Consider the following 15,530-nt stretch of genomic DNA (forward strand, 5'->3'; position numbering starts at 1 on the left):
GTAGTATGTTTTAAGTAGGAAGACATCAGTTATGATTCTAAGTTAAACGGCATAGATTTTATAATTACTGGGTTTTACTCCCAAATTATAGTATAACGTTATTATTAGTTTTCAGCTTCATTAAGAGTTTTTGTTTTTTTCTGTGTCTTTGAAAATATCATTGGAGATTCTGGGAAATGTAGCATTAAGGTCTGCTCTCCAAATGCCACTTCAAATCTGTGTTACCCTCCTTTTTTTGTCCAAAGTGGAAAGCTGCATTTTTTTTTAGTTTTTACTTTTTAAAAAAATTTTATTGGAGTATAGTTGATTTACAAAAGCTGCATTTTAAAGTTAAAAATATTATATGTGGTCATTATTTAAAAAATTCAAATAATTCAGAAAAAATACAAAGTAGAAAGGGATAATGACCCATAATTCTGTTAAGTTTGGTACATTTTTTTCTTTTTAAATACATATATTCACATGCAGATATATTCTTTTTTAAAAAACCTACATGGGATTGTACTATAAAGGATGTTTTAGAACCTTCCCCCACTGAATTATACATCCCTACATTTCTTGCGTATAAATAAATATAAATATAGGTCTATGCTTTGTCATTGTGGAGCGGGACCCATTTATATAGTGTTGTATTTCCACCTGACACATAGTAGATGCTCAGATATTTATCAAATGAATGATACTGTGATTAAATGAACAAGTACATTTAATTATCCCACCCCTTGTGATAGATATAAGGTATTTTACATTTTTCCTCTATTATAAACAATATCTAGTTGAACGTCCATGTACATATATTTTTATGTACATGTATCGTTATACTGTTGATATTAGATAAATTTCTAGAACTAGAATCACAAGGTAAATAAGTGTATGCATTTAAAATTGGTACATATTTCAAAATTTTTCTTCAGAAAGCTGGTTATGTTTCATACTCCATTTCTAACATTTTCACTAATGCTAATTTGTATGACTTCCCTTTATAATCTTAGTCAATTCAAGAAATGTAATTTCCTATTTTTAAAAGTAATCTAGTCGATTTTTAAAAGCTGTTTTCCCTCTTACGAAGTAATTCTCCATACATGTAGTATAATTTTTTATTACCTATGATGTATCCATGTGATTCCTGAATTAATTAAAAAAGCAGACTTTGAAAGGTATGTGTTTTATGGTATAAGAAGGCACTCACCAGGGCTTCCCTTGTGGCGCAGTGGTTGAGAGTCCGCCTGCCGATGCAGGGGACACGGGTTCGTGCCCCGGTCTGGGAGGATCCCGCGTGTTGCGGAGCGGCTGGGCCTGTGAGCCATGGCCGCTGGGCCTGCGCGTCCGGAGCCTGTGCTCCGCAGCGGGAAAGGCCACAACAGTGAGAGGCCCGCGTACCGGAAAAAAAAAAAAAAAAAAAAGAAGGCCCTCACCATTACAGACTCATGAACAAATGTTATATTAACCTTTACCTTTGTCTCTGAAAAATCTATTTCATTTCTTCTAATTTTTTTCTTTTATATTCAACCTCAAGATTTATCTAATAGCATTAGCAGCCTTTCCAATTACCAACATTTGAAAACATTTATCTTTAATACTAATATTAATTTCATTGTGAAGATAGAATTTACTAATATGTATAAAGAATCTTGCATAGTGCCTGGAAAATAAGATGTCAAAGTCTGTTTATGATGGTAGGGCCAGACCATAGGACTGCTCTGTTTGTTTGATTATCCTTCGGGATTTAATGAGTTGTTATTCATATTAAGAACTGATAATCTTTGCATGACATAGTACCTTTGTTTTTTAAAGATTTGGAGCCCATTTTCAGGGAATGTGAGCTATAATGAAAGGTTATATTCCTCTAATTGAAGAAAATATAAATTTTATTTCATCAAAAAATATGTTGCCATTTATATTTTATTTTATTTTATTTTATTTTTTATTTTTTATTTTTTTGCGGTATGCGGGCCTCTCACTGTTGTGGCCTCTCCCGTTGCGGAGCACAGGTTCCAGACGCTCAGGCTCAGCGGCCATGGCTCACGGGCCCAGCCGCTCCGCGGCACGTGGGATCTTCCCGGACCAGGGCGCGAACCTGTGTCCCCTGCATCGGCAGGCGGACTCTCAACCACTGCGCCACCAGGGAAGCCCTATATTTTATTTTTAAAGATAGCAAACATTGATTGAAAATAAAATATTTTTAATATTCAGTGTTGGGCTAACCAAATTTATTTTTTGTCTTTTCTGTCATTCAGAAGTTCTGTTCACAGAGTCACCACAGGAAATCTAAATTCTTTTTCTGTGATTTTATGTATGTGTCTGTGTGTATGCATATACATACATTCCTATAAGTTTGATAAGTAAAAATTATAAAGTTTCACGACATGTTTCTCATATGCTCTGCTTTCAGTTCTTGTTTGTGTTTTGTTTTCATTTTAGGCCCAGACCTTATCTGTATAAAGGAGACCACAAATTTCCTGCAAACAAAGAGAACTTACCAGTGATTATCCTCTATGCAGAAATGGGTACCAGAGCATTTCGTAAATTTCACACGGTGTTGTCTGAAAAAGCTCAAAATGGGGAAATTCTTTATGTTCTTCGGCATTATGTTCAGGTACGTGTTTGTTTTGTCCAAGATTATTTTGGCTATAAAAAATACATTTTATAATTATTTCTTTACTAGATTTTACATGATAATTTCCCCTAGAATAGTTATTTAAAGATTTTTTTAAATTAACACAACTATCACATGTGAATTTTATGTGGAAAAATATATTGAGATTCTGTGTCTTTTCTGGAAGTATCATGTTTATATTTCTTTCCTTTATAATATATTTGGAACAGATTTAAAACTTGGATAAAAAACAAAACCGTACAACAATAGCATGGGTAATACCTGCTAGGATTCATAAATATAGTTATTTTGAATGAAAATGTATCATGATGAGGAGGTCTAATTTACTTGGTGTTTTGATAGTATATATTAGTTCAGAGTGCTAAGCTTGGTATGCAAATGCTCTCAAACCTATTTGTTTGAAAGGCTGATTACTTACTTATGCAAGTTTCAGATCAAATGTGTTGTGTTATCCCCGTCTCCAGAGCTCTCGTTGCAGTCACACTCTATCACATTATTCTGTTTTAATGACTTCGTAGCACTTATTACTGTGCTGTCTCTAATTTTATTTCTTTAACACCTACACACACACACACACACACACACACACACAAACACAACCAAACTGTCACCATCACACATTAAAATATAATGGCCATTAGAGGAATGACTTTGTTTTTTACTTCTATATTCTGAACATGGAAAGAGTGTTTTAATTTGCATTTCCCAAAATATTCATGATGAATTTAATGTTTAAAGTAATAAAAGCATTACAGATATACTTAATTGCCTATCCATATCTTTTGCCTGTTTTTATATCAGATTCTTTGGGGCTTTCCTCTCCCATTTACAGATTTTTAAAAACATATTCTGAATACTGGTCTTCTACACTCTACAAACATCTTCTGTGTATTTCTGGTCTCCCGGTAATAAAAAATATATATGTCATATTTCATTTAGTGCAAGTATTAATTGCAGTTGTACTCAAATTTACCCAACTTTTCCTTAATGGTTTCCTTCATGATGCCATAAAGACATTTTCTTATATTTTCTTGTGAGAATTAAAGTGCTGTTCTTTGTGTTTTGCTTTTTAATTCATCTGGATATATTTGAATTTGCTGTAAGGTAGAGACATAATTTTAGTTCCATATGGAAATTCATTGGTCTCCACATGATTCATTGGACAGTTAACTCTTTATACTAATCCATCATATGCCAAGTTTTCATAGGCATATATGTTTTTAGACTCTATTCTGTTCCAATAATACATCTAATTCTATACAAATATAGCATTATTTTAATTGTAGTAGCTTTAAAATTTAAAGCAATATTGAAAAAGAGGAACGAAGCTGGAGGCATCACACGTCCTGATTTCAAACTATATTAGAAAGCTGTAGTGATTAAGACTATATCGTATTGGCATAAAACAGATACATATAGAGCAATGGAACAGAACAGAGAGCTGAGAAATAAACCTATGCATATATGATCAACTAATATTTAACAAGGGAGCCAAGAATACTCAATGGGGAATAGATAGTCTCTTCAATAAACGGTGTTGGGAAAACTGACAGCCACATGAAAAAAATGAAACTGGACCCCTATCATATAGCACTCAAAAAGATTAAGTCAAAATGGACTAATAATCATAAAATCTGAAGCCATAAAACACCTAGAGAAAACATAAGGGAAAAGCTTCTTGACATTGGTCTTGGCAGTGAGTTTTTGGATTTGACCCTAAAAGCAAAGGCAATAGAAGCAAAAATAAACAAGTGGGACTACATCCAACTATAAAAGCCTCTGCATAACTAAGGAAACCATCAACAAAATGAAAAGGCAACTTACCGAATTGGAGGAAATATTTGCAAATCATATATATGATAAGGGGTTAATATCCAAAATACAAGAGGAACTCATACAACTGAAGAGCAAATGAAAAGAAACAGTTCAACTAGAAAATGGGCAAAGGACCTGAATAAACATTTTTCTAAAGAAGACATGCAAATAACCACCAGGTATATGAAAAGGTGCTCAGCATCACTAATTGTCAGGGAAATGCAAATTAAAACCACAGTGAGATGCCACCTCACACCTGTTAGAATAGCTATATGTCAAAAAGACAAGAGTTAACAAGCATTGGTAAGGATGTGGAGAAAAGGAAACCCTAGTGCACTGTTGGTGGGAATGTAAAATGGTACAGCCTCTCTGGAAAACAGTATAGAGGTTCCTCAAAAAGTTAAAAATAGAACTAGCATATGATACAGCAATTCCACTGATGGGTATATATCTGGAGGAAATGGAATCGCTATCTCAAAAAGCTATCTGCACCCCCGTACTTGTTGCAGCATTACTTATATAGGAGTAACCTATGTGTCCAGTGATGGATGAATAGATAAATGTGGTGTGTGTGTGCATATATACACACATGCACAATGAAATATTATTTGGCCTTAAAAAAGAAGGAAATCCTGCCATTTATAACAACATGGAAGGACTTTGAGGGCATTATGCTAAGTCAGACAGAAAAAGGCAAATATCATATGATCTCATATATGGAATGTGAAAAAAACCAAATGCATAGAAACAGAGAACTGATCGGTGGTTGCTGAAATTGAGGGGTGGGGAGGGTTGATGGGTGAAGGTGGTCAAAAGGTACAAATTTCCAGATATAAGATAAACAAGTTCTGGGGATGTAATGTACAGCATGATGACTAAGTACTCTATTGAATATTTGAAAGTTGCTAAGAGAGTGATCTTAAAGTTCTCATTACAAGAAAAAGACAACTGTAGCTATGCGAGGTATGGACATTAACTAAATTTACTGTGGTAATCATTTCATAATACAATTGACCCTGAACGACTTGGAAGTTAAGAGCTCCAACACTCTGCACATTCACAAATCTTTGTATAGCTTATAGCTGGTCCTCCGTATATACGCCATTCCTCTGTATCCACGGTTGAGCATATGCAGATTCAACCAGCCATGGGTTATGCAATAGTGTAATATTTACTATTGAAAAAAATCCATGTGTAAGTGGACCAGTGCAGTTTACGCAGTTCAAACCCATGCTGTTCAAGGGTTTGATTTGAATTGATATCAAATCATTATGTTGCACACCTTAAACTAATACAATGTTATATGTCAATTATCAGAAAAGGAATGGGAGATCAAAGTATATGTTTATCTTTTTTAAAAAAGTCCCCCAAGTGGTTTTAATATGCACCCCGCCCCCGGATGGTATAGTCATCTGTTGGGAATCAGTGTCCCAAGCTATTATTTGGAGAATGTGACCATTAAATATACTTCTGTGAAAGCATATTCACCAGCTATCTGGGTACTTTGTAGCATCAAATTATGGCCTTCTATTTAATTAATGACATATTGTACATCCAAAATAGTTATACTGTAAATCTAGTCAGCATGTAATCCTAATAAAAAATAGACTTATTTGTGCTACTTTTTAAAAAAACTTATTATTATGATTTTTTTAGTTGTGTTGGGTTTTCATTGCTGGTGCGTGGGCTTCTCACTGCGGTGGCTTTTCTTGTTGCGGAGCGCAGCCTCTAGGCGTGCAGCCTTCAGTAGTTGTGGCACGCGGGCTCTAGAGTGCAGGCTCAGTAGCTGTGGTGCACGACCTTTGTTGCTCCGCAGCATGTGGGATCTTCCCAGACCAGGGCTCGAATCCGTGTACCCTGCATTGGCAGGCGGATTCTTAACCACTGCGCCACCAGGGAAGTCCCTGTGCTACCTTCTGAACAGATGCTTTTTTGTGGGGAAAGAAGAAATAGGATAATGAAGAAAGATTTTTTTTCACCAGTTGATTTAGCCTATGAGCATTTTAGGTTTGCAAATCCAAAATTATTAAACTACAATTCAAATTTTATATCAATACCTTTCAAAAGGAGAAAGTAAATATGAAGTTAATAAACATTTATCTTTATTATTGAGGAGCTGGTAACATTCCAGAACTGATCATGGAAATTGGTTATGTGAAATTGCATTTCTTTTATGAACTATAACAAGATATGTGGACTTAGAGGTTCAGTTTGCCTAGCCACCAACTGATTGTCTTTTGAGTGGATAGTCAAAATACATTTTTAAATTGAGCTGGATGAAATTGAAAACTCTTTAAAAGATTTTCAACTTTGTCAGATTACTATAATTATAAACAACCCAGTGTCCTCATGCTATCTTTCATTATAGCATGTGCCTGAGAAATTAGCAAATTCAATTTTAGTGTGGGCAGCAATGTTAAACACTTGTCTGCATATCTGAAACTAATTCTTACATCATCTTATTTAGAAATAGAACAGTCCAGGAATAGTCACTATGGTCATATACTTATTTTGAAGGCTGAGGCAGAAGTTTAGGGAGGAAAGAAGAGACTAAAAACCGTAGTACACCATTAAGGTTTTCTTTCTGTTTGTCCTCTGCCTCTTCCTCTGTCATGTTTAGAATTGCAAAACTGCCCTCATGCAAACGTTAGTTAAGCAAAGACACATAACATCTTCACAGGAGTTTGCTGAGTGCTAGATTAAATGCGTTTTCTAACCCATGAAAGAATATGCCAAATGGTCATGATTGTAGCACAACTGGTAAGAATTTCAGTCTAGAAGCTAGAAAGAACCTTAGACATCTTCTAAAATATTACATATATTCATCCAGGTTGCTTACTTTTTTGAAAAAATGTGATGACTTCTCTTCCTTCACAGAGTAGTCTCTAGAAGTACGTTTTATGTTTGCACTTTTGGAAAGGTGAAAGAAAAATCACCAAATGCTGATCATAAATACTTCAGACAACTCAGTTTTAGGCAAATTGTTACCTCTCACTGCAAGAATAGGTATTAATTTGTGGCATTTGGTATATTTTAATCATTGAGAAGCATGAAGAAAGACTTATAGGTTGTTCAAGGCACTGAGCTTTTTTGTTTCCTTTGCCTCTACTTTCTAGTATTTGCTTTTGGGGACACTCTGGATGTCCTACATGCAGACAACTAGCAAATGAATAGCATTTACTGGTTTAGCAAATCTTGTGTAGTTCCCCCAAAAGAGTATAGTTTTGTTGAAACTCGATTGTATGGGATCCTCTGTTAATTAATTCATGGGAAAGATGGCAAAGTTACCATGGTATAACAGAAAAAGATCAGATTTTCTTTTCATTGTAAAGTAATTAAAACATCAGAGTCATGACAAGGATTTTAGAAAGTAAAGAAGTGGTAATCAACCAAATTCTAGTTCCTTGATAGACTGTCTAGAGAGAGTATAAACATCCCCCTTATATTTCACAATGATTAGTTCAATATTAGTAATTTACCCTAATGTCCTAATACACAGTCGTTCTGAATTCAAAAGCAGATGTTTGACTAAATATTTTCTCTCTCTCTCTCTCTTTTTTTTTTTTTTTAAATAAATGTGTTTGAACAGAAACCAGCCTCACAGAAAATGTACTTATCTGGCTATGGTGTGGAGCTAGCTATTAAGAGTACAGAATACAAAGTGTTGGATGATACCCAAGGCAAAAGTAAGTTTATTCTCTGTATTCGAGTAGAATGAAAATTTGGAGGCTTATACACTTCAGTTGAAAAAAGAAAATGACTATAATCCTACACACGTTAATTTGAGGCTGGAGACAGGGTAGACATGTTCCTCCTTAGTTGGAATTTAACTTTAAACTAAAAGAAATACATTTCATACTATTGTGCTCTCAGAAACTTCAAAAAGTGGAAGTAGCACATTTGCTTTTACTCAATGGCTTTCCAACCATTTTCTGCAACATATAAAAATTGATAGTATCTGTAGGGTATGTAGAAGCAATAGATGAGGCTGCTTATGGCTAGAGGTGACTGACCCAGGAGCTCAGACTGGCCATGATGTGCCCAGTCACCCCCTGGGAGCAAGGGTGGGGGGGCTCTAAGGGGATCAGTATCTCAGTAAACCTAAAACTCATTGGTAGCACTGCCTTACAAGTCTTGGTCTGAAGTATTTATAAATAGTGAAGTTAGGATGATGGTCTTGTGTTTTTGCTTTTGTTTTTGTTTTGAAGTGGGATGGAGAGGGCTGTGAGTTGATTGGTTAGATGAAGTAGATTGATTAGATTTGTGATCTACCAGTCCAGTGTCTATGTTCTGTGTACTGAATGCATGCTCTAGGTGAAGGATTCTGGAGACCTAAAAACACTAAAGAACTTTTCAGATTCTTATGGAAATCTTTTGTTACCTGGCTCATTGGAAATGTATTTGTACCTGATTCTTGGTTAAGAGTTTCTAATTCATTCGTTTATATGGTCTCAGATGTTGCTTCTGCTACAATTTTGTTTTTCTATTCAAGACCTGGTCCTGGCAGCCCTACCCTGATCACAGCTTAGCTCTAGCCCTCCTATTGAATGTGCTACAAATCAACATTTGTATTATTGTGACTGAAAATCCTGCTGGTTAAAGTGTTACTGAAAAAGTATCGTAGAAATAATAATGCCCAGATTTTATATATTTTCATATAGCTTGTATATAGCTCTACAGTGCTTTATAATGTAGTATCTTGTTTAACAGTCATGGTAGTAACATAAGGCATTTTCTAGCCATCCTTGGGCTTGTAGAACTTTTTTTAAAAAGTCATGTGATCACATGTATTTCTATATTACAAGTCGCACATTAAATTTTGTCGTACATTCGGAATATATTTTCTCTCCATTCTAGTTGCCACTCCTTTAGCTCACTTCTTTTTTTCCCTCTGTATATGGGTGTCAGGCTTCTAACTGACCTCTTCAGTACCCCTAGTCCCCTCATCCCCCAAATAGAATAATCCATCTGTTCTCCACAGTGCTTTCTGACTGCACTTCTTATGATGAAAATCTGACTTTATGATTCCACCAGTTAAAATCCCGGACTGGTTCCCTGTAACCTCCTCATAAATTCAAGTACTATATAGCATAACAGAGAAAGCTTTTCACATTCTGGCCTCTTTCTGCCTAATCACTGTCCCTCAGCCCTCTCATTTGTACACTGTGGTCCTGTAACACTAAACTACTATACAGAGTAATTTTCTGTTCCCTGGATGCCTCCATGTGTGGCTCCCTGCCCAGCCTTCGTGACCTCTGTAGAGAACTCTCATCCCTTAGCATATGCTGTTCCTGCTGCCTGAAACCTTCCTCCTTTCTCCCACCTCTTTTATTCATCTAAGGCCTATTCATCTTTTAAGGATCATGTATATCAGTCAGTACCTCTGAGATGGCTGTCCATCTTCCTGCTCTGTCAGAGGAAGGTTTTCCCTCTTCTGTATTCCACATATTTTGTGCTTTCTTTTGGAAAAGTTTTAAACAGTCTGTTAAAATTGTCTATTTGTCTCCTTTTCCACCAACTGAGGTTTGTGTCTTTTGCGTCTCTCTTCCTGGTGTCTGTCTGGCAGGCATCAGGCGTCATAGAAGGCAGTCGATAAATATTTACCTGATGAATGAATGGAAGGGAGGGAAAGGAAGACTGGATCAAAGCACCCAGTGTTTTTAGTTGCGGTCCTAGAGGTCCAGACTCTCAGACAAGTAAGAAGGGAGAAGTGTACTTGATGAGCTCTGATGGAGTGTAGCCCATACTGCTTACGGTCACAGATTCTTAGAATCCCAGAGTACCCTCACACATACCACTTACCACACAGTATGCTATAATTATTGGTAAATAAAGGAGAGGGGAAGAGAAATGAACATAAAATATATCCTTATTCTTTGAGGCCATGAGTTTTGGTGTCTTTCTAAAGATTTCTTGATTAGGTCTAAAGGTGTCAGAAATAATGTGAGAACTCCTGTATCTGTTAGGGTTTGGATTTCTTGCTGGCTTAAGAGCTAAGCCCAGGGTTCGTTGCACACCCCTTGGTTTATCATTCTGGTATAAAATAGAACTTGACTACGAAATGATCTATAGAGCACTTATGATGGTTTTAAAATATTTAATAATCAAGCTTGTTTAAAAAGAGAGCACACTCATGTCTCATTAAGCTGATCCATGAAAGAAAAACAAGGTAAAACAAATGGAATTTGATTTTATTTTGAGTTCTTCTAATTTTTTATTACATATTTTCCAGTCTGAAATATTTTCATTTTGCTTTTGTTTCCAAAATATAGCTGTGACTAATACTAGTATAGAAGATATTACAGAAACAAATGAAGTTCAAGGATTTCTCTTTGGGAAATTAAAGTAAGTTCTGAATTGAAATGAAACTATTACTATACTCTTAAATTTGTTTTTAAAGGACTTGATTCAATATTCTGGGTTGGCATATGTTTCACATTTTAAAAATATACATACTATTGTTTTTATTACAAAAGTAACACATGGTTAATGCAGAAGAGCACAAAATTGAAAAATAATCGCTAATTCCACAGGATAATGAGTGTGGTTAGAGACACTGGAATTGAAAGTGATCAGAGTTATCTCTGGCTAAAAACTAAAACAAAAATTTATGGAATCTTTTACAGATCTAATGGGTTACAAAAGTCATAGTTAATATTGGATTTTTAGCATGAAAAAAATTTCAGGTCTCGAAGAGAAAATATTTATTTCCCTAAATTTCTGTGCCACGTATTGCCATATTAAATACCTTTTAACTTCTGGTCTTAATTTCATATACACATATAAGTAACCTTTCAAAAAATTGAAGTTCTGTCCCCCTTTTTTTTTTCCTGCATCACTGATTGAGGACAAGGAATAGGATGGTGAGTGCTCTCTGAATGTTCATGGGTGGGGATTGTTGTCGTTTTATGTGTCGTTTCTCTTATTTACAAGAAGGGAAAGTTTATGATTCTATTATAAAGACAACATTAATTAAAAATAAAGAACCATTTTTATTAATATCTTTAGTTCTTATTTAGTATTACAAATATTTATAAAGGACACTTAGGTCCGTTCTCCTGGTGAGTAGATAACTGTACAGAATGAGGGGAACATTTTTCTACACTGTGCTCCTTCATACAGATGACTGAGTTATATTTCTACGGTTTACTGGACAAGTTGTATACTAGTGGCCTTAAAAAGTTAATGCATCTTGTAAAATGGATTTAAGTAAGATTTTTATTTAGTAGATAACATTTTTATTCCATTTCCAGCTGTGTCTTGCATCTTAGAATCCACAGTTCTGTTTTTTTTTGGGGGGGGGGTGGGTACACGGGCCTCTCACCGTTGTGGCCTCTCCCGTTGCGGAGCATAGGCTCTGGACGCGCAGGCTCAGCGGCCATGGCTCACGGGCCCAGCTGTGGGATCTTCCCAGACCGGGGCACGAACCCATGTCCCCTGCATCGGTAGGCGGACTCTCAACCACTGCCCCACCAGGGAAGCCCTGTTTTGTTTTAAATGTAACTATTTATGGGAATAAATTGCATGTCTTCCAGAAAGCCTTTGGAACCCTGGGATATTAGTTTTTTTAGATAGGAAATACTCAGAGTTAGTTTTTACACAACTAATTGATTTAGGCAAGAACCTTCTGCTTTGAGGTATTGTATGAATAATGTGTTTTTGCCTGAATTACATAAATGATTTTAGCTGTGAAAATTATTGTTAAGCTTATGATTAAACATGAAAAACAATATAACAGCTCTTATAAACTTAGTATTACTCTGTAACTTGAAATATTGAGAAAGGAGTGGTTAATTTAATTCATAGTGAACTTCTTTTCAAAGAAGTTCTTTTGCTTTCTCACTGAAAGAGCAGACTTGATTCATTTCCAAAATGTGGTCCCACATTGTAATAAAATTGCAAGATATGAAATTGTAGTACATTTATTATTGTTAACTATAAGATTAATCTATTTCTGTATATTTATTTTTCATCTCACATTTTAAAATATTTATTTCTCTTTACTGTTGAAAATATGTATTTGTTTATAAATTGTGCTGATAGCTACATAAAGTTTTTTTAAAACAATTCTAATAATATGAAATGGTACTGTGTTTTGATTTCATGAGAGATGGAAGAATAAAGATTATAGTTTTTATTATATGTACAGTAAAATATGCTGCATTATTTGGCACTGTCTAAAAAATACCTAGATATGTTTAATTAGGCAGAATTATTTAAGTTTTTTATAAGTTTCAAAGCTGGAACTTTTCAGAAATAGAGTAAACTCTAAAATTGTATAGGAAGCATTAATGTCTTTCCTTATAAAATAGTGTTCATTTTTAATTATAAAAGCAAGACTTGTAATTTATAAAATGTTAAATAAAAAGTGTATAACATAGAAACTAATAATGCTGCCCTCACACTTGGATCCCTTACAGGTAATGTTAACAAATGAGAGTACATCCTTCCAGATTTTGTTTCCTTTTGTTTTGTTTTATACATTGAAAAAAGTAGACATGCATATCTCCCTCATTTTTTTTTAAGTTCTGTGGATATAGCTGCCTCACTATTTATTATTATCTTGATGAACAGTTAGTGTCTAAATATTTTGAAAAGTTAATTTCAAAAATATACTGCTTGTATAGTAGTAATTTGCAGTAGGTGATGATAATTAACATTACTTAATATTCTAATACAGAGAAAGATATTCAGATCTTAGAGATAATCTGACAACATTCCAAAAATACCTGATTGAGAGTAATAACGAAATGATGCCTTTGAAAGTCTGGGAACTACAAGGTATAGTATTTAAGTCCACATTAACATAGCATATTGGTAACTTATCTCTGTTTTGTTAAATAGGCTTTTATAGAATGTGATATAAATTATTTCATAGGCACTAATAATTACTAATGATGTGACTAATATACATTATTTCTGTGGCAGTACAAATTTAATTAAAAGGTTATTCATCAAGCAAACCATATTTTATGTTTGTAAGATTTAAAATTATATAAAGTACAGTTATTTGATATCATCTAATCATTTTTAAAGTGTACACGAGTTATAGATTCATCTCAGGTATTAAATCACATTTCAGAGAATCTTTAGCATTGATTAGAAATCCTGATTAGTAAGTCAGGAGAAATCAGAACTAAATCTTAGTTTTCTTCTCTTTAAAATTTTGATCTTAACAGACCATCGCATGTTTCATTGCGAACTTAGAATAGCTCCCGTACTGACATCCTATAAGCAGGTATTTTGAGACTGAACCAAATTTTGAGAATGAACCAAAATTCCTTTTCAGTTTGTAATTTTCTTTTTTATTATTTGTAATGTTTAGTGGGTCATGGGAATATGTCACTTTTCTGTGGAATCTATAACTTTTATCACATCTCATCGACTTTTTTTTAATATAACAACTTACTGAAATATACTTGATACGCAGTTCACCCATTTAAAGAGTACAATTCAGTGGGGTTTAGTATATTTTTAGAGCTTTTTAACTGTCAGCACAGTCAATTTCAGAGACCCATAATTTAGAAAATTGTAAGTGATAGGGTGCTTCTGAAGGCTGGTAAACAGAGAACATGCAAAGTTAGCTTACTTGTAATTAACCTCACTGATGTCTGTGGAAGGTATATTTGAATGGACTAGAAACAGGAAATCTAGTTAAGACATCCTTGAATTAGTGTAGCGAGAGATAGAACTATGACTGTGGTAAAAGGCATAGAGAGGAAGGCCAGATTTAGCAAATATTTAGGAGATGAAAAGAGTCAAAGATGAATTTAAAATTTCCAGCTTGGAGCCTGAGTAGAGAGAATATAAAACATGTAAGTGGGTTTGGGGGTTGAATACGGGGCCCAGAAATAATGAGACTGGCATTAAAAAAGATAGACTTAAAGTGATGGTGACATATCCAGATGACCAGGTCCAGTGGTGGGGTGAATATAAAGTCCTTATACTAAAAGGAGAAGATTTAAAAGTTGAAAATATTAGCATAGAGGTTTTTTAAAGGTGGGGGGTGCTAACTGAAAGTGTAGGGTGCCCAAATCAGTGCCCGAGGGAGTGTCCACGTGCTCGTCCACGTGGGGAGAGTAGACACAGTGGAATGATGAGAGCTAGAAGAAAGAGCACATTACAGAAGCCAAGGAAGTAGATTCAGGAGAGGGTAAGTGATCAGGACCTTTTCCTTTTTTGATTGATTTAACAAGTGTTTATTGAATTTCTACTAGGAGTCAGTCATGTCCCTACAGCCATGGTTTTATAATTTTTGGCTGAGACCTGGAGTAGGAAGTATATTTTACATCAAGACCCATACACAAGTGTATAATGTGTGAATACACAGATATGCTTGAAACTAAATAGAAAGCTTTAGCATAGATATGTATGTTTACCACATTTTATTAATTCTGTAAGACTTTTTTTAAAAAATGTATTTATTTATTTTTGGCTGTGCTGGGTCTTCGTTGCTGCACGCGGGCTTTCTCTAGTTGTGGCGAGCAGGGGCTACTCTTTGCTGCAGTGCGCGGGCTTCTCATTGCGGTGGCTTCTCTTGGCAGAGCACGGGCTTCTAGGGTGCACGGGCTTAGTTGCTCTGCGGCACTTGGGATCTTCCTGGACCAGGGCTCGAACCCTTGTCTCCTGAATTGGCAGGTGGATTCTTAACCACTGTGCCACTAGGGAAGCCCAAGACTTTCTTTTACTCTACCCTATTTCATTTGAGAAAAAAACCCTTCACATTATCCACTAATGTGATTTCACTACTAACTAATGGGTTCCAACTGACACTTTGAAAAAGTGCTGTATTCTGAAGATAAAATAAGAGTTAAAGCAAACACCACGTTTATTCAAAGGACCTTGGACAAACATAAACAACTTTAAAAACCAATGTAAAAATTAGCATTGCAATTGCTGCAAAGTAAAGGGACATAAGATGAAGAAGGGCATATACCAGGAAGATCTGACTGGTGGGATGGGGGCAAGGAAGGGGTAACAGAAAGGGGAGGGTTCCTCAAGAAGTGGTGATTGAATTGAGATCTGAGGAAGGACTAGAATAAATTTGAGGGTGGGTTATTTAGGGAGAATATCAAAGACCCTTTCAAGGGGCTGCAAA

At 35.1% G+C, this 15,530-nt stretch overlaps 1 protein-coding gene across 1 annotated transcript in view; it reads left to right on the plus strand.

Annotated features, from left to right (window-relative positions):
- The window catches only part of UGGT2 (UDP-glucose glycoprotein glucosyltransferase 2), a 164,843-nt gene that overhangs the window by 20,018 nt on the left and 129,295 nt on the right, over nucleotides 1-15,530 (plus strand). The window contains exons 5-8 of the mRNA XM_089899419.1: nucleotides 2,422-2,596; nucleotides 8,022-8,118; nucleotides 10,705-10,777; nucleotides 13,113-13,213. Coding sequence (XP_089755545.1) covers nucleotides 2,422-2,596; nucleotides 8,022-8,118; nucleotides 10,705-10,777; nucleotides 13,113-13,213 — 446 coding nt within the window. The remainder of the gene's footprint in view (nucleotides 1-2,421; nucleotides 2,597-8,021; nucleotides 8,119-10,704; nucleotides 10,778-13,112; nucleotides 13,214-15,530) is intronic.

This window comes from Delphinapterus leucas, chromosome 18, assembly GCF_059928025.1.
Source record: "Delphinapterus leucas isolate spDelLeu-1000000601 "Yukka" chromosome 18, BTC_Dleu_Yukka2, whole genome shotgun sequence".
Taxonomy (NCBI): domain Eukaryota; kingdom Metazoa; phylum Chordata; class Mammalia; order Artiodactyla; family Monodontidae; genus Delphinapterus; species Delphinapterus leucas.